This window comes from Camelus bactrianus, chromosome 3 (genome assembly GCF_048773025.1).
Source record: "Camelus bactrianus isolate YW-2024 breed Bactrian camel chromosome 3, ASM4877302v1, whole genome shotgun sequence".
Taxonomy (NCBI): domain Eukaryota; kingdom Metazoa; phylum Chordata; class Mammalia; order Artiodactyla; family Camelidae; genus Camelus; species Camelus bactrianus.
The window spans coordinates 46077064-46096175 of record NC_133541.1 but is presented as its reverse complement, the minus strand read 5'-3'; the positions used below and the strand labels follow the sequence as shown (position 1 = coordinate 46096175).

Genomic DNA, 19112 nt, shown 5'->3' with positions numbered 1-19112 from the left:
TTTGGCTGCAACCATTTTCCCCCTGCTTTCTATGTTTTTATAGCGTGTTATTACACAGATAACTGAGCACTGGCAAAGAGCAGCGAACAAGGCTGTCAGGGAAATTAATTAGCAAAAGGAAAAAAAGGAGCAGCACTTAACCAACTGTGTACACAAGGAAGTCCTGGTCTTCTTTCCAGAATTTGCACATTTTTTTAAATGTTGGCCCGTTCAGAGGACAGAGCACCCAAGCTCCCTCACACAGAAGCCCCTGCCAGCTGCTCACCCTGGGAGCCTGAGAAAGCAAAACCCAGCATCCCCGGGGCCTCACGGAACCTGTCAGTCCGGAAGGGGAGCCCTTCGCCTCCCAGCAGGCAGGCCTTGGGCTTCTCCCCGTCCTTCACCAGCACTCTCTGGAGCTCAGGGAAGAGGACCAGGAGCCAGTCCTGACACATCTTCTCGGAGGTCCAGCCAGCCAGGTCATCTTCCAGACAGTTCTGCCCAACCGGCCAGCCAGCAGTACCAGCCTTCTAAAACTGATTCTTACATGTAACTTCAACATATTATGACTAAAAATTTCATTTTAATTTTAAAACATCTTTGTATCCCCCTCTCAACAGGGGGACATGGGATCAATGTGGGAAATTGAAGCTCTGCCCCAATCCATGATCCTCGAGGTAAAGTGAGGGGACTCCATCCTAGAGTCCTTCTCAAGTCAGGCTTTCAGGACCAGCTCTGACTTCAGAGGTTGCCTTAAGCTGTAAGGTTTCCTCCATGTGTTTGTTTATTCAACAAAGATTCACAGCACCGTGAGGACAGGCTCTCTTGTGCTCCTGCAGTTCGCAGTGTGGCAAGGGGAGGAGACATGGAGATGTGATGAGGACGGTGCACCAGCAGCCCCGTGGGTGACATCCAGTGCAAGAAGCCGCTCACGTGCTGGGTGGGCAAAGGGGAGAGATGACAGGAGCTCGCGGTGCCTTCTTCTGATCACAGCACTTTAATTTTAGGTACAATTACACAGAAGGAAAGGACCAAGATTTTAAGTGCATAAGGCTGTAGCATTTCATCAAGGCATTGTCAGGAACCCATGTTTGGATCACGGGTACAGCAGGTATGAAAACTCAACTCATAAAGTCAGATGTAGCAAAAACCAACAAGCAAAAGAAACCCTTCCCTTGAAATCAAATTATTTCTGATTCCAAAGCCATGGGAAGACACTGATCCTTCAGAGATGTTCCTGGGATGTGACACCAAGGGAAGCCTCCTGTGCTTACTACTAAAATCCTCGTGGTCAGCCGGCCCCCGAGGGCCCTGGAAATCCTGCATGTCTGTACTGCCAGGCCCCACAGGTGGCCCCAGCATCTCTGCCAAGGCAGGAAGCTAGGTGTCTAAGTGCTGGCCTTCCCAGGCCCACCCAGTGGCCTCCTGCCTTGCTTCCTGCTGCCACAAGAGAATCATGAACCCCAACCCCTGTGCCCCAGAGCCCACCTACCCTGACCCCTTTCCAGTTCAGGGAATCTGCTTTCTCTCTCCCTGCTCTCCCAGGAAAACCACCCTCCACCCCAGTACACACAGCCTTCTCTCTTCTGTAAGTGCAGACTTTTTAGAAAGAGACTGAGAAGAACCTATTCTTTAAATTGCTTCAGTTTTCTGCCAGGCAAATATCCCCGAGGCCAGGAATTACAACTGTCCCAGTTCCTACTTAAAATATCAGAGAAGAGAAAAAGCAGAGAGCAAGACACAGATTTAATAGCTTAAAAAAAGATTTCTCTGCCATATGCGTTCCCCTCAAGCAGAGCATCACAAAGGATGCCTTATCTTTAGCTGAAGATAAGCACATCCTCAAAGAAGCACCCCCACTGCCTCCCAACAGGAGGGCTCCCTGGTCCTCTCCCTACCTGTGGACCAAGAGGTTCCTACTCTCCCCAAACCACTGTCCTAGCAGCTCCCTCACATTGGGAGTTACGCCAAATGCCATGTCTTTTCAGCACAAAAGAAATCTGCCAGCTCAAGAAACAGGAGGAACTTACTCTCCCAAGAATGGGAAAACTGGGGTTCCTCTAATGGTCTTCCACTCTGCAACATGGAAAACCTTCAGTAAGATTTGTTTCAAAGCTTAATCCAAGACTGGGATCTTACTGCCCTCGTCCAGAGCGAAAGAATTCTAGAGACCTCAAGCACATTTCAGTAAGGGCAAATCAAATCCTTGACGTCACAGGCCAGGCAATTCAGGTCTTAAAGGAATAACTCCTACCCTCTCCATCATTTCATGCATTAACCAGGCTGTCAGCAAGCTCTAGGTGAAGAGAGTGAGTATTTAGTTTTCAGAGTTAAGATTAATAGCAGACTTGTAACTGTAAATTTCAAAAGTCCAAAGTACACACTGTGTGGGTAGAATAAAAATAACTGCGACAGAGGCTCTTTGAAGAAGTTGTGGAACTGGCCAGACACTGGCACGGGGCTCACAGACTGCTTTCTTAGTTATTTTTCCTGAGGCAAGAGTGAAGGCTGAGATGTACTGGGCCAGGGCACAGAGGATAGGGCTAAAAGTCAGTTCATTTGGGAGCTTAATGTTAATTATAAATGCGTAACAGCCCTCATCGTTCCACTTTGGCTTGGTCATTATAAGTAACACCAACTCCTCTCAAGTTTTCCCCACTCCTGCTGAAAAAAAAAAAGCATTTTCTCCAGTCTACCCTGCTGCCTTGCTTTGTAATCTTGTGTGGCCTTTGCGAGCAGCCCCGGTGTCACACATGGCTCCCACACCGGTAGACCACGACTGGCAAGCGCTGACCCTCAGGTGAAGGACTTTCCCCCGAGCCTGCAGGCCCCTGAAGGAGACACAGTCCCCAGAGTCTTTTTAGAAAGCAGGCTTTATCGTCAGTGGGCTCTCCTCCCGCCTGCAAGCCCTGGAAGCTAGCTACCCGGAAAGGTCTGAGGCCTGGAGAAACCACCTTTTCTAAAAATCACAGGTGCTGCCTCCTATGACCGGTTGCTCTGTGGGTGCTGAGGACATTGAGCAAGTCCATGTTGCTCAGAGGTCTCAGAAAGCCCCCCGGTCAGGGGCTGTCACGGCCACAGGGCGAGTCCTCCGCTGTGTAAGGGGCTCCACCCTGATGGAGGCAACGGTTGCTGCCCAAGACCCAGAGGGTGAGAGCCTCTCCTCGAAGTTTTTCAAGCACACTTTGAGGAGAAAAGAAAGACAACTGGGGGAGTGTCTGAAATTCCAGCTGGGCCAAAAACATCATTGCTCAAAACTTGGCACACTTCCAGTAATGAGTAACTGAAAGATATCCCAAAGCATGAAAAGAAAGTGTTATCTTCAAGAGAGAGCATCGAAAACAGCTTAGCTGGTAAATTCTCACCAAACACGCTTTCTCCCCAAACTCTGCCCCCCCAAAACTAACAAAAACAGTGATTTAAAAGACAGTGATTTAAAAAGCATTAAGTGGCTACACAGCTTAGTTATCTGGGGAAATATAAATCTTATAAAAAAAAATACTCCTGGAGGGCGGGTGGGTATAGCACAGTGGTAGAGCACATGCTTTGCATGCATGAGGTTCTGGGTTCAATCCCCAGGATCTCCATTAGGGAAAAAAAGTACTCTTGATTAGAAAGTTATGAAGCCATAAATAAGCTGGTAAGAGAAAATGCTAAAATCCTGGTAATGTAATTTATCTTTATCAGTAATTTTAAGTTACACAAACAGTTAACCATAACAAATGTTAAAACCAACCACCTATTACTACCTATTACTATTCCTTCGAAATATTGTTACTCCTAAAGAGAAAAAGAGACTTTCCTAAGACTACACCTGTAATGAGTGACCATACCTGATGGGGCAAATCATTTCATCTGCTACAAGCTCCTTTTCTTTCCAATGCTTAGGTCTTCAAGGCACCAGGAAAACACCCTTCCAGCTAAATCCCCTCAGGCTGATGATTCTCAACTTGGTTTCTTCCCCAAACTCACCTTCAGTCTGAACTGCATTTTCACTTGTTGATAGTGCACTGTGCACATTCAGGTCAACTCACTCGACTGCATGTTGCTTTAGGTGCTGACCAGATTTCTGAGTTCTTTTACGTCTCCCTGTCCTCCCACTGCCATATTCTACAGAGTTTCACAAGCAGCAAGGCTCAATGAACACCTCTGGACAAAGAAAAGCGTATGCTCTCACACTAGCTCTGCCCCACAGCAGGAAGGGCTAGCAGCAGCCTGGGTACCAGGGAGGAGCCCTGCAACTCACCTCCAACAAGGGCATCTTCACCAGCATCTGTTGTTGCAACAGTGTGCTAGGGTTACACCCTTATTTTCTAGAGCCTCTGTCTGCCCTTTTTGCCCTTCAAAAATGCAGGCTAATAGAAAAGGAGAAGAGAGATACTACAAAAAAAAAAAGAGAGAGAGAGAAAGAGAGACACCCCAGAAGATGCTGACTTGGCACAGCTCCCGTTACCCTGTACTTGAGTAACGTTGGATACATAGCTCCAGTCTGCAAGTTTAGGTTAAAAAGTTTTGCGTCTCACACACAAAGCCCACTGTGTTGGAGCCCCAGTTTTCTAGGACATCCTGAGTGAGTAGCTGTCGTAACCTCATCTAACTGAAAGCTGTCCCCTCAAAGAGTCGACATGAGTCTGACTGCCTGAGACTTTATGTTAATACTTTAAAAGCTGCCCATCCAGATTGCAAGTTCAGAAACAAAATTTTGAACACTCGTGAAAATTTTAACTTTTAAAAACTACATCTCAGTGGCAATTTTGTTACATAATCTGCCACTTTTCATTCAAGCCCACAGAGAGAGCAGCAGCAGTAATTAAATTTACATCCTTAGATGTCCTTAAGTGTCAAAATAAATTTCTAAAAACAGCAGGTAACGGTATCTGAGCAATCTCAAGACAGTGCCCATCTGATTACAGGTTTTTCACAAGTACAAAGTGAGTACCCCATGATGTTTCTCAGCAGGGCGTCTACCTATCATTTTGAAATCACTTGGTAAACCCGTATTTATCATTTTTTAAGAACCTGTGTTTCACTTTCTTTTTAATTACCACAGACAAGCTCTAAAGGGACATTTTGGAGAGGCTCTGATGAAATCATCCTCATTGCTGGAAACTAACTCTACACTATTTGGATGGGGCCTTCGCCATCTCTTTAAAAAAAATTAATTGCCCTAATTCCACGACTCAGCCTTATCCCTCTCATGAAGGGAGGGAAGGAGAGAGATGGAAGAGAGAGAACAAAGAGAAAAACAAGAGCTCACAGCACAATGAATGAAACCACCCTCGAGTTGGAGTGATAAATTCACCTTTCCTCAAATTCTGTGGATTTGGGCTCAGGGAGATAAGAGGCCCCTAAAACCACACAGTTAAGTGTAAAGCCCAATGGATCAAGGATATGCGGCAATTATTTAAAGCCTCATCTAGAGGCTCCATCATGTGAGTTAAACTACAAGAAAAAGCATGGGAGAATCCAGTGTCTACAGGTGAGGGAGACACACTGTGCAAATTAGGACATCATTTGTTCTGCAAAGAAGTCTTATTATACAGAGAATGTTTTGAGCAAATAGCCCCTTGATATTTCTACTAATAGTATTTGGTTTATTTAAAAGGCATTCTGATCAGTTTTCTGAGGTAATCACCTTCTACCATTTTTTAAATTGAGGTGTAACTGACACATAACATTATATTGGTTTCAGGTATACAACCTAATGATTTGATGTTTGTATATATTGCAAAGTGATCCTCCAATATGTCTAGTTAATATCCATTATCAAATGTAGTTTTCTTGTGATGAGAACTTTTAAGATCTACCCTCTTAGCAACTTTCAAATATGCAATACAGAATTATTAACTAGAGTCATCACACTGTATGTTACATCTCATGACTTACTTTATAACTGGAAGTTTGTACTTTTTGACCCCCTTCACCTATTTCATGCATAGCCACCCACCCCTGCCACCACTGGCAACCACCATTCTGTTCTTTGTATCTATGAGTTATCTTTTTTTTAACCAATTACACATGTAAGTGAGATCATCAAGTATGTCTTTCTCTGACTTATTTCACCTAGCATAATGCCCTAGGGGTCCATCCATGTTGTCACAAAAGGCAAGATTTCATTTTTAATGGCTGAAAAATAGTTCACTGGGTCTATACAGACACACACTCTCCACATCTTCATCCATTCATTCATCGATGGACACTTAGGTTGCCTCTATTTCTTGGCTATTGTAAATGCTGCTGCTGTGAACACACGAATGCATCTATCTTTGAGTTAGTGTTTTCATCTTCATTGGATTAAATACCCGGAAGTGGATTGCTGGATCATATAGTAGTTCTATTTTCTGAAGACCCTCCATACTGTTTTCCATTAATTCACATTCTCACCAACAGGGCACAAGGGTTCCCTTTTCCCCACATCCTCACCAACACTTGTTGTGTTTTCGGTAACAGCCATTCTGACGGGTGTAAGGTGGTATCTCCCACCTTCTACCTTAAAATTCTGAGCCTTCACAGGCCTCCTCCATTAGAACTGAATTGAAAAGTGGCAGGAGACACCGTTTTGGGTTAAAATGATTTGTCCCAATATGAAAAGGAGTCTTGGGCATCCATGCAAGTGTCCTAAAGACAAAGAAAGGTCATTGTCACACCTCCAGGAGGAAACCCAGAGCCACCACATAGCTGTAGTGGATGCCGAGTGCTTGGGTTCCCTCTCCCCAGCTCGTTATTCATGAATTCTGACACCTGGGAGGGCAGCTGGCTTATCTGGAAACCAAACCATCATTTAAAACGTCTCTATGGGACTTCACACTCCAAGCTTCAAACAACTTCCAGATGAACTTATAAACTAATCCCAACAGATCAGGCCAACAGCTTAGGCTAGAGCAGTCAGCCTCTGGCTTAAAAAAAAAAAATCAGCATGCTGCTAAGAGGTAACTTCTGATTGATTCTGATTTAACTTTGCAAACAAACTTGAGTCCACTACAAGGACTGGGTAACTAGGATCCAGAACAGTACAGGAGGGCCCTGGCTGCCTGGGGGAGCAGAGATCATACCAATATTCTAGATAAGAGAATAGTTTTTAAAAACCAAAAGTTGCTGCTCTAGAACAGACTTGTGACATGACGTGTGGCCCAGACTAATTCCAGGCAGTATGCAAATTCCAAACTCAACTCTTTTCAGTTTGGAGCCCACTATAAAAAAGCAGATTCCACCACTGATCTAAGGACCTGCAGATGCTCTAAGGGAGAAAGATCCAGTTCTGCAGTCAGAGTCTCCAAGAACTCACACCCAAAACTCACCCTTTGTAATTTCACCTACAATGGTAATTTCTGGTGCACACAACAGTCTGCGGTAGCATAGAGAGAAATGCAAAACTGTGTTGTCCAGTGTTTACCTTCTTTGCAGGGTTGGGAGGTGAGAGAGCCCTCAACACATCTTTGTGATGACTGACAGAAACATGCCAAATCATTTTAAAAGATGAGTGAAAGCAAGATATATACGTCGACTGCACTTCTGTAAGTTTAAGTCAGCGTAATCTAAAAGAATCCTTTAAGTGTCTCTGTGAGAATTCCTTTCAAGCACGTGCCTATATACAAATTCAAATTTGTCAAAACACAAATGGGAGTGAACGGTTCTGTAATAAATTAGACACTGATGACAACTTCCTATTTTTCAATTAATGTTTCTAGGGTAAGAAGAAACAACTGCAGCTGGAGTTAGAAAGGACCGCCTTTCATTACACGTGAAGATTGTGGAGATGAACGCTTGGCCAGCAGGGAGCCACCACACAGCTGGGACCTCCCAACTCCCCCACAGATACTCACCCAGAATTCCTGAACCCATTTCCACAGACAGCAGTTTATCTTGAGCACTAAGGAGTACAGGCCAGAACCACGGTTAAAATTTTAAGGCTAGCTGTCAATGTTTCATCAGAAATTAAAATAATTCCTTTAAAACACGTGGCCAAAAACGACTTAGAGCTACAAGTGATTGTAATGAGTAACGCAGCAGGGCAGAGTTTCCCAATGCTTAACAGGAAAAGAATTGGTTTATCGTGAAAACTTTTCATTGGTAGAAATCCACTCAGCCAGCCCATGAAACCTATGATCCCGGGTTGTAGGTCATCAGTTAAATCTTGACCCTGACCTGAACAGAAAGAAGTTCTACAGCCACTTAACCCAAACTCTTAATGCCAACTGCATGGTGCACAGAGTTGATAATAACAATGCTCTGTCCCTAACAGCAGTTGAGGCATATTGTGGGTAAAGACACCATTCTGAGTGTTTTACATGCATTTACTCACTTAACTTTTACAACAGTCTTTTTAAACTTAATTGATAATTCAGTTGGTCCATATTACCATATCAAGGCCAACTGACCCACTTAACGTTATACAATCTAGTGGGAAAGAGATTTAACTATTAACTACACTACAAAAAGTGAGTACAAAATGAGAATGAGAGAACAGAAATAATATCAGGAAAAGCTGTGCAAATTGTTAAATACTGTACATATATTAACAATATATACAAGACCTAGCATAACCCAGAAACAAAGATAATGCAGCACATTCCTCAGGGGAAAAAAAGACAGAGAACTTACTAACTTTAACTTCTCGAGTTAAGAAATCAATATTACCCACTTATTAACAGCACATGCAACTGGAATTTGACACAACATTGTAAAATGATTATAAATCAATAAAAAATGTTTAAAAAAAACAAAAAACAAAAAAAAACAGCACATGCAATTTTACACTTTATACTTCTTCTCATGCACTTTTACATATTCAATAGTTTTCAAAGATGACTGATGCCCAAAGTGAGAGCCCTAAAGCATTACGAGATGTCCAAGCATTAAAAAAAAAAAACAAACACTAACTTGTTCAGCACAGAATAATAAAAGCAGAAAAATCACACCATATTTATAAGGAAAAAAAGGCAAATGAAATGAGAATTAAAATGAGAAAAAAAATGAGAATTAAAAAAAGCTTTCAAGTTAATTTTTAGTGAATCATAAAATTCAGTAACCAAAAAAGGGCTCTCCCCCAAACATTCTATTTAACAAAGGTTTTACTATAATCTTTCAACCAAAGTGATTTGTGAGGTTCTTTTTAAAATTCTAATGACCAAGCTATGGATAGGAAGGGGAAGAAACAGGAATGAATTAGAACACGGAATGACAGGTAACCTAATACACAGAAAGTGATGACTCAAACAATCTTAAAGAGATTTAAAACAGTAGGATTCTAGCAGGTTACACCACCGTCATGTTGCTACTTTACTGGTAGCAACCAGTGTTATTCCATCATTTTAAAACTGTTGCCCTCAGCTTCCTCCAGGTAAAAATGTTTTAATTTCAAAAGGAGAACTCTTGAAAACTAAAGTGATATTGACACTGCAATAATAATTTTTAAAAAAGCGTTCACAGTGAATTTCCATGTTATCTCTTGTCCTCCTAACAGAGACTGCATCATGGCAAGGACCCAACATCACCGCAGCTTAAAGTGAATCCTAAAAGGTCTCAGGCGCATTTTGAACCTGCCTCCTCTTCCCAACTAACAATGAACTGGGGCAGATTAAGGTAACAGTGTCCATAGAACAAAAAAACTAAGCAATTCCAAGGAAGTCAAGTGGTACATGAAGTGAAAGTTAACAAAGGTAATTATTTCAAACAACACACGAATAATTTAAAGTACCAAAACGTGAGGCAAAGAGAAGACAGTCTCTCCCTATGTGACAAGGAGTACCTCTCCTCCGACGCTCTCTCACGCTCACACACGCTCGTTCAGTCTTTAAACTAAGGCCCCACTGGCTTAACCAGGAGAGTCTACTTACCAGTCTGATAAGGGCCACAAGAAGGGGCAGGTCAGCATTTTCTCGGGGCTTCCGGATATGTACTCTATTCATCTGCAGCGAGTCTGAAGTTCCCCTTAAGTAAAACTTCTCAACAGTCCTTTCTCTCTAAACAAACATTAGGGTTGGGGTGGCCCTCTTCTCTGCAGCAACTCTCCCCTCCTCTGCTTGGCCGCATCTGAGTGAGCATCCTCAGAGCTGCCTGGTTAAAACGAGAGGCCTGGGGGTGTTAAGGATTTCAATTAAGCCCCAGGTGCCTTCAATTAAGCACTCTGGCCGAAATGAAGGGAGTGATGCAGCAAATTCTGTGAGTTTGCATATACAGAAGCTAGACACATACCTATGGAACCCAACTCATTCATAAACTCTTTGTGAAAATAATCATTTAACCTTTATCCACAAAATGGATTTTATCACAACTGCATTCTATTTCAGCACCTTAATGCAGTTTGGCTAGCAATGATTGCCTTAAGAAGCAATTTTACATTGGTAGTTTCTGCAAATAAAAGTCTCAAAGACAGTGTACAGTGACATAAGATTTTTAGCCACCGACTCTAATTTTACTTTATTTCCCTACCACTGGTGAGGGGCAAGGACCTTTTCTGTGTTGCAGAAGTTACATCCATCTCTGCATAAAGAAACGCCTGAAGAGACAAATAGTAACAGCAGAATCCCAAGATAGGATGATATTTTTAAAAACATAGAAAGGCACAAAATCATTGGCCAGGAGTAAATTACATACCTAACTTCTCAGCTCATTAAAAAAAGTAGCTGACCAAGTTCTAAAGGCCAAAAGACCCACACCTGATGCGAGTTTGTTAATGTGTGTTCACTGACCCATACTGAATTGGGTGCACCTGTGCACTCGCTGGCCACTGGAAAAAAACCCCAAAGTCAAGAACATTAAAATTAAATTTTTATTTTCCACACAATAGCCTATGAAACGACTGAAGAAAATAAAGCCAATCTGTCAGTATTTCCATCCTCTCTCCCACCTTCCCTCCGCCCCCAATATCAGCACAAAGTATTTGGTTAAAAGGTTCAGAGGAAGTAAGCACCATAATCAAAAGTATATGGACTGTGTCCAAGAGGGGATTGATGGGCAAGCAAGAGCACAGGCCTATGGTACAAATACAAGCTGTCTCACAGACATGCGTGTCTAGTTATGAACTCAAAGTATTAAAGAAGCACTGAATGCTTTTTATTAAGAGAACTTGGAGGAGCAACCGGAAATTTCACACAAGTTCTATAAATTTAAATGACTTTAATGTATGTATACCGCTGACCACGGTCCTGAACCAACTCTCACATTGAGGGAAGGGTTTTTTTTCCTAAGCCTGGAAGCACAGGGGATTACTATCCAATCCTTCCCAGGAATTCTGAACCAGGTGAGAGAAGGGCAAAGAGAGAGAAAGAAAGAAGTGCACAAAAGCTACTGGAGAAAGAGATTTCTGCTTAATCCTAGCTGGTGTTATGCTCTACCCCAAAATAACAGAACAAGATAAGAAACCAGACAAAATATCGGAGACATAAAAGGGCACTAAAATCCTTGAACTCGACAATGCAAAGCTGTGTAAATGTCAACCTGAACAGGTTCAGAGGGCAGAGCCCCAAGTAGGTGGGAGAGAAATGACCTGCAGTCACTGCACCAGCATTGATCTGAGTTATGTCAAACGTGCTCCTAGGTGTTTGCAATTTTGCCTTAAAAATTTGAGATGTTTACATTGTCCCAAAGGGACAAAACAAGTTTTTTGCTGGGCAATTCACATACCCAAGTTCTTTTATTTTTTAAAAGTTCTATTCCGTTTCTAACAGATTTCCCTCTGTGAAGTTGGGGTGGCTCCTGGACCACCTGCCTCCACCTTCAATGATTATATTAACCAAAGCTGGCTTCCAGAAAATCATTTGACTGCCTTCTTACTCCCTTCTCAGCCCCCCACATCATCACGAAGTACCTGGTCATCTCACCAGCTTCATCACATGGCTGGCTTACTGCCTTCTGACTACATCCCTGGGCACAGCTAATAATTTGCATGTTCATACAGTCTTTTAGGATATTACTTAATAAATGATCACTAAGAGCAGGTTCCATGAGCAAAGGAGAGATGGTGTCTTACAGGAGGATTAATGAACCATACACCATAAAGCTGTGCTGTTAGTACATCATAAGAAATGCTGGGTCCATGAAATTAAAAGTGATCACTATGTTACGTATCTACCTACTCATGAATGAAAGAGCCTCCCAGAAGGACCAGTAAAACATGCTGGTAGCATAATCCATCAGGGAAGGGCCATCTAGGCATCTGATTATTCCTGGCTATGGCACAGATATTCTGCATAAATCAGCTTTTTCATACTCTGTAATAATAGCAAACACCATTGTGGAATGCTGGGTCTTCTACAGAAAACATCTTAGTAATTCTCATAACGACCCTCTGCAATAAATACTGGCATGTCCATTTTACAGGTAAGGAAATGTCTCAGTATTAATAATCTTTCCAAAGACACACAAAGACCTCATAGTGGCTGAACTGGGGTCATTAGGTCTGGATCCTTAGACACAACAGACTCTGACCCCAGAGCACGGAACACTGGCTGCTGGTCTGAGAGGAAGGAGAAGAGAAGCATAAGCCCCTTCCGGGCAACACTTGAGAATGTGCCAACGTGCTTATAAACGGCCCGGGGCATCCTCCATCTAGAAACAAGCATCTCCGCTAAGACGTGCGCGCATGCGCACTCACAGCCGCCACCCCCACCTTAGTTTTCTCTAACGCCAGGCCACCTGGTTATGAGCCCTTCTCTTTGTGAGAACTTTTCTCCCAGGATCCTTCCTACAGTTTTCCATATTCCCAGTCCACAGTATAATGTGCTTCCAAACTGTTCCTCACAGGGATAGACTGAAAAACAGCTGGACTCATGCCACCGTATCCACTAAGTCTGAGGGGACCGATAGGCAGACTTGGTCCCTGGTTCCAAAACAGTAACAAAATATAAATATTTGACAATTCCTAGAATACCTCAGACCCAGGGTAGAAAGGGTAAATAAAAGCCTTAGTTCCCTGAAGCTGACCCTTCCTTCTCTAGGCACATCCCAGCCAACAAGCCAGACTCTCAGAATGTGTGTTGGTTCAAACACCCCACTGCCCATCACCAGGGAGCCTCACACACCTCGGGACAATGTCCCTTGTATTCATTTACGTGGGGGTCAGCAATCCCTGCAACTGACTCTGGAAATGAGCATTTGCAAGGCCTCTTCTCAGCTCCACTCATGTCAATTAAGTTTTCCCTTCAAGAAAATACTAGGCTTAAGGAAACACTGCAGTGAAAAGCAGCCTTCACATCCACACTAAGGTGTTCTCTGGAATAGACCTAATCCTTTTCCTATTCCATTTCAGGTGTGTTTAGGTGGATACCTGAACTGCCAGGAATGAGCTGCCTGTTCCATCTACACATGATTTATTAGGATGCCATCTTCTCGGGTTATCAGCTCCCTATAACCAGGAAACACAAGCTACACAGCAGTTCCCAACAGGTGGGCCCCAGGCTGCCTGGCCTTCCCAAAATATCAATCTGATCAAGTCACTTCCTTGCTGCAAAGCCTTCAGTGGCTCTGGGTCCCTCAGAACAAAGCCCAAAAGACTGTGCATGACCCAGCTACTGTTTCTCTCTCAAGGATCACCCAAGGCCATGCTCTCCTCTGCTTCATGCCACACGACCGCTCTCAATCCCACAGACCCACCGTGCTGCCCCCTGCTGTCCTCATCACTCCTGTCCCTCCCCTTCTCCCAGGAATTCCTGCACACATGCCTTCCTCAGTGAGGCAGCTCCCACCTCCCAGACCAGAGAAGGTACATACCCCCTCACAGCCTGGTCCCCATTTACCACCTCGGAAACCAATTAATGAAGAATTGTGTGTTTAGGGACTATCTCCCCCATGACGCTAGATGCTTCATGAGGTCAAAACTCTCTCTGTCTTGTCCACGTCCGTGTCCTCAGTGCCCAGGATGACACTTCCCAAGAGTCAGACACCGTCCACTGGCCAACTGCCTTTCTGACTTTCTGAACCTGCGGCTCTTACTGGAGCAGTAAGTCAAAAGCAGACTTAATAATAAACATGCCAACATTTACACACTACTTTTCTTCAAATTATGTAGCTGCTATGATTCGTAAAATACAAATTCAGTGAAAAGCTTTCCTGAATTTGTGATTGCCGTTTGCTGTTTATTCTTTTCACCAATGAACATTAGACATTTATCTACTGCATTACTATAATTGAGGGAACCCCCCCCAACACACACACACCCAAAATGATATTAAAAGCAGTCCTCAAACTCATACATCACTTAATAGAACAGCTGAAAGACATCTCAGAATTGTGCCTATTGTTAATAAGGGAAAGTGTTTCCCACCTTATGCCAAGAAAATAAATCCTTTAGGGTAGAAGAGTATAAATGAGACGCTTTATATTGAGTTGAAAATCCTTTTAGCTACTAAGCCTTTTTTTCTGCTGTTCTAAGAATCCCTAAAAAGTTTCAAGTTCTAACACACACAGCAAAAAGCAGAATTAATACGCAAGTCCCTTCACAGACGTTCTGAGTGGATCCTCTGTGATGTGACTTTCTTCGAAATTTACCTGGAAAAACTGCTCATAACATTATCAGTGTGATCCAGGAGGCTTTTTTGACAAGAGAGCTAGAGGTTTAAGCATAATTCACAACAGACAAAAACAAAAGAATATACACCCTTCAGTCAAATGTGCAACTGTTTTCAGAGATGTGTTTTTTCCTCTTTCATTTAACATATATGTACTGAGCCCCTACTAATATGTTAGTGGCACCTTGTTAAGCACACAAAGACGAAATCCCTGCCCTCAGGAGTTCACCAACACACAGTAAACAGCACCAAGTACTTTATGGGAGCCATCACGATGTGCTTTGTGGAGAGACAGTGCAAAGTGCCTAAGAGTAAATTTCAGAAATGTTGTTTGAGGAATGGTCCTCCAATCTAGATGGTCATAACTATCGGAAACGCAGCCCACTACTCTCATCATGCACAGACCCCGAATCCACAGGCTTGGGGAAGCAGGGGTAAAGTCAGATGCACTTTATTTAAACAAGAAGTCATGCACCATCTCTAACTCTCATGTATTTGATATTAAGTACATAAAAACTACAACCATTGCCATGTTAAACTAAAGTATTGTTTTTAAGACCCTGAAAGCTCAAAGGGCTGATTTAGGTCCATGAGACTTAGTAAGTTTATACAAATATTGACAGTAAGATAAAATATGAAATAGGTCAAGCACTGTTGCCATTACTAGATATATGCAAGGAGCTTTAACAAAGTTGCCCCAAAAATTAGCACTGCAATAATACACTTGGAACTTGAATTCTGCTGGTTTTAAAAAACTGATGCAGTAAGCTACTGAAGAAATGTTTGGAAACCAGTGAGCCTGCCAAGCTGGACATAACAATTTTAAAATCTAAATAAACCTCTTTCCATTTTATGGGTTTTACTTAAGCCTTTTAAGGCTTTATACTCAGTGCCTTGCTATTGGATAACTGACACTACACTAACAATGCCTTGCCATGATGCAACCTGATACAAATAAAAACTGTTTCCCAGCTTATACTAATAAATGGTAACAAACTGAATAGACAAAGCCTCAGGTTCTCTGAAAGTACATAGCAGATTAATTATGCACAAATAAAATCAGCCAGCCCAAACTTATACTCATTTCACAAAATTTTTAATCACAATTTAACTTGAAAAATTAATATTTACTTAGCACTTAATGCTAAAGGTAGATGCCATGCTAGGATTAAATTAGATGGCATGCATAAAATGCCTAATAACTCTATTACTATTATTCCCACTTAAGAGGGGGAAAAATTGGGCCTTACATCAGCTGAATGGTCCACATCACACCGCTAGTTAAGGTGGCAGAGCTGGGAATCAAACCCAGGACTTTCCACCTAGAGTTCCTCACTGAACCCTCTGGAATGGTAATTCTAAGTGTGATGTTTTCTGAGGAGAGGGTGGAGAGCTTTCACTAGATTTGCAAAGAGACACAACACTCTCTCAAAGGTTAAGAACCCCTGCACCACGCCGTCACCAGTGTAAGAACCAGAAAATGCACACTGGACTTCAGCCCTCTCACCAGGTCTGTCACTTCGCTACTCCAGTTTTAGTTTCGCTTTAAAATTCTCAGAGCAAGCCAAGATTTCCACTCCTGGACAATTTCCAGCATCCCCTGCCACAGGTTAAGTTGCACAATAAATTGCAATACTGTATCAGTTTACATCCAATTCTGAGATTTCACAAATACTGACCAATGTTATTTAGTCATTCCACTTTCCAAAATGTGTTTCAATCAACCAAACCTCACCACATTGCCTGAGAAATAAGCTATCATTATATCCACTTCCCAGAAAATAAAACACTGTCACCCTGAGGCCAGGCAATAAATCAGCTACAGGACTGGGATCAAAAGTGAGAGGTTTCCAACTTTCCCTGCCTGGGATCTTCAAGAGCATATTATGTTATCATGAAGCACCCTCCTAGCTACACAGGAAACATGGGGCAACTAACTCTGCCAACTTCTCTACCAATGGAAACACTATCTTAGAATCTAGTGGTAAATCATTAAGTTGGGTCATACCCCCCTGCTGCCCACTGACCAGCGTGCTCATTTCTGAAGGTTGAGGCAGATGTCACAGGGTAAACACCAGCGTGTACCTGGCATCTTCCACAGGAGATGCAACCACTGAGAACACTGATTCAGTCCAGGGTTTGGTCAGGTAGCTCTGTGGTGGGTGTGGCCCTCAGCTCAACTCCCAGCACCCTGTCCCTAGGATTAATCTGAACTTTGGATTCATTCTAAATTCCTGATCAGAAAAAGGGAGCATTCATGTGAAAATGAAATTTACCTTGAAGTTCATTGGTCAACTCTCTCATTTCACAGATTATTGAACTGACCTCAGGAACAAAACAACTCATCCAAAGTCTCACAACTCATGAGCAGAGACAGTTCTAGAAGGCAGGTTTCCAGACACCTGTCCAGGATCCTTACACTCCTCCGGGAACGGGGGGATGGGTCCTAGTTACTGCCAGGGGCTTGGCCAACCAACCACTGGGGTTTTCTCCATCTCTGCCAGGCTAGGACTTGACTCCCTTCACTTTGTGTGACATCCAGTGTTTGCCTCCGGTTTGGGGCCCCAGGGGGCTACTGTCAGAGCACTGGCCCCAGCTTGCATCCTCTGAGAGACAAAGACAATTACTTGCTAAAGCTAACCCCAGAAAGGAGGAAAATACTACCCTGGCACTGAGGAATGAACTTCACTAGGAGGTTCTGTTAGGATGATTTATTTATAGCTTGGCCTGATCAAGATGACCTCCCCACAAGAAACGTCCAAAGCAAACAATTTGAAAGGCACGAAGAAACTTCTGCTTCCTTAACTGTTCTCCAAAGACGGAAAAAAGCCAGAGAGAACAGACGGCGGACACCAAGTCATATCCTCAGTGTGTCAGCGCGAGACCCAGAAGTTTCAGACGAACATTATTCCAGGAAACCAGGATGGACACAGTCCCACGGAAGAAGGTGGGACGTTCCCCACTCAGTTTGGCGACCAGCGCGCACCTGAACATCCGGAACAAGTCCGAACGGGAGCTGCAGAAGCGCAGGTCAGCGCCACCGGCCGAGAGATGGGAGTCCTCCTTCCGCGCCCGGAAGACCGAAGCCGCGGGACCAGCCAAAACCACCCGCGGGGGATCCCGGAGTCAACGTCACTGAAACCCGGCCGCTCAACTCCGGGAGTACCGCTCCCAGCCGTCCCCCGCCCCCTATACGCCTTCTCTCCCTCTCAAACCATACCTTCATCACACATCCCCTCGGCCCGAGCGCTTCGGTGGGAAGCAACGCCCACTTTGGAGAATAAGGTCTCAGACGGGGACTAGCCAGGCGTCCAGATCATATCCATTCACAGATTGAGAGTAAAAAATCCCGACACTAGGGAGTTTGCCGCTTAGACACTGTAAAAGCTCACTATCAGGCAGCACATGGACATGGATGGACACACAAACACACACGCACGCACGCACACACACACACACGGAGGTAAACAGCCACGGGGAAATCAATGACCCACAGGGAGGCTCCCGTCATTACCCCTTGTGGTCCCTCCCCCTCTCCATGCCCCATCGCGCGCCGCCCACCGCCCGCGTGCGGGATGGAGTGCTGGGGTCGCCAGGCAGCTGGGACCGGAGGGGCCGAGCTGGGGGAAGGCGGGGCCCACCTCCTCGCCCTGCTCCTCCTGGGACGCGCTGCTGCCCCGGGGCGCAGGTGGCGCGGCTCCTCCCGGGAGCGGCGGCGGCGATGGGACTCCGAGCTCCGGCACCACGCGCGCGGGAGCCCACGCGGCGGGCGGCCGGGCGCCGCCCAGCGGCGGCGGCGGCGGCGGCGGCGGCTGCTCGCGGGAGAAGCCAGGCTCCCCTTCCTCTGACAGAGTTTCTGAGCCTGAGGAGGACTCCGCCGAGGAAGCGCCCGGCGAGGACGCGGCAGCCTCCGCAGGGGCGGGAGTCCGGGCTCCGTGGCCGCTGCAGCCGCGGGGCACTGGCTCCGGCGCCTCAGAAACTTTCTCCCCCATCTCCCTCTCGGGCCCAAAGTGCGGCCGGAGGGGCGGTGGGGGCGCAGCGCTCTCTCAGCGCCTCTGGGGGGAAGCCACGGGCTGCTGGGCTCCGGCTCGCTCTCGCTGCCGCTCCCGGGCTGCGGGGAGCCCCGCCGGCGACTACATGGCCGCGGCCGGGCCACCGGAGCCCGCCGTCAAGTAAGCAGTCGCCCGGGCCCGGCGGCCGACGGGGTCTCCGGAGCGCGAGGACATGCTAGTGCTCGGCGCTCGACAGTGCTCCCGCGTTGCGCCCGAGCCGCCGGGACTGCGGCTTCTCCAGCAAAACCTGCCTCCGGGACTGAGCGGGGCCGGCGAAAGAGACGGGCAGCCCGGGGAGCCAATGGCAGAGCAGGCGCGCCAGTGGGCGGAGGCTGCGGCGTCTCCGGCCGCACCGGCGTCAGGTAGGGGAGGCGGGGCCGAGGCGCCAGCTGTGGGGTCCCGCCCGAGCGCTGGGGACTGGGGCCGTGGGTAAAAGAGCAAGGCACCGGCGCCCTGGAGGGTGAGAGTGGAGCTCGGAATCAGCCCAAAGCTGGGACTCTGAATTTAGCGGAGAACTGGCTGGCGGGCCTGGGAACGCCAGGGGGAGATGGTTAAGCAAGCGGTGAGACCTTGG

General features: G+C 45.4%; 1 protein-coding gene across 5 annotated transcripts in view; it reads right to left on the bottom strand.

The window, feature by feature from the left end:
• MAST4 (microtubule associated serine/threonine kinase family member 4) overlaps positions 1-18782 on the bottom strand; it is a 514312-nt gene extending 495530 nt beyond the window's left edge. For 4 of the 5 annotated variants that reach the window (XM_074359140.1, XM_074359156.1, XM_074359144.1 and 1 more), the window contains exon 1: positions 18128-18782. In XM_074359140.1, coding sequence (XP_074215241.1) covers positions 18128-18478 — 351 coding nt within the window. In that variant the 5' untranslated portion in view covers positions 18479-18782. The remainder of the gene's footprint in view (positions 1-18127) is intronic. The other variant, XM_074359199.1, reaches the window with a different exon arrangement.
• Positions 18783-19112: the final 330 nt, after the last annotated feature.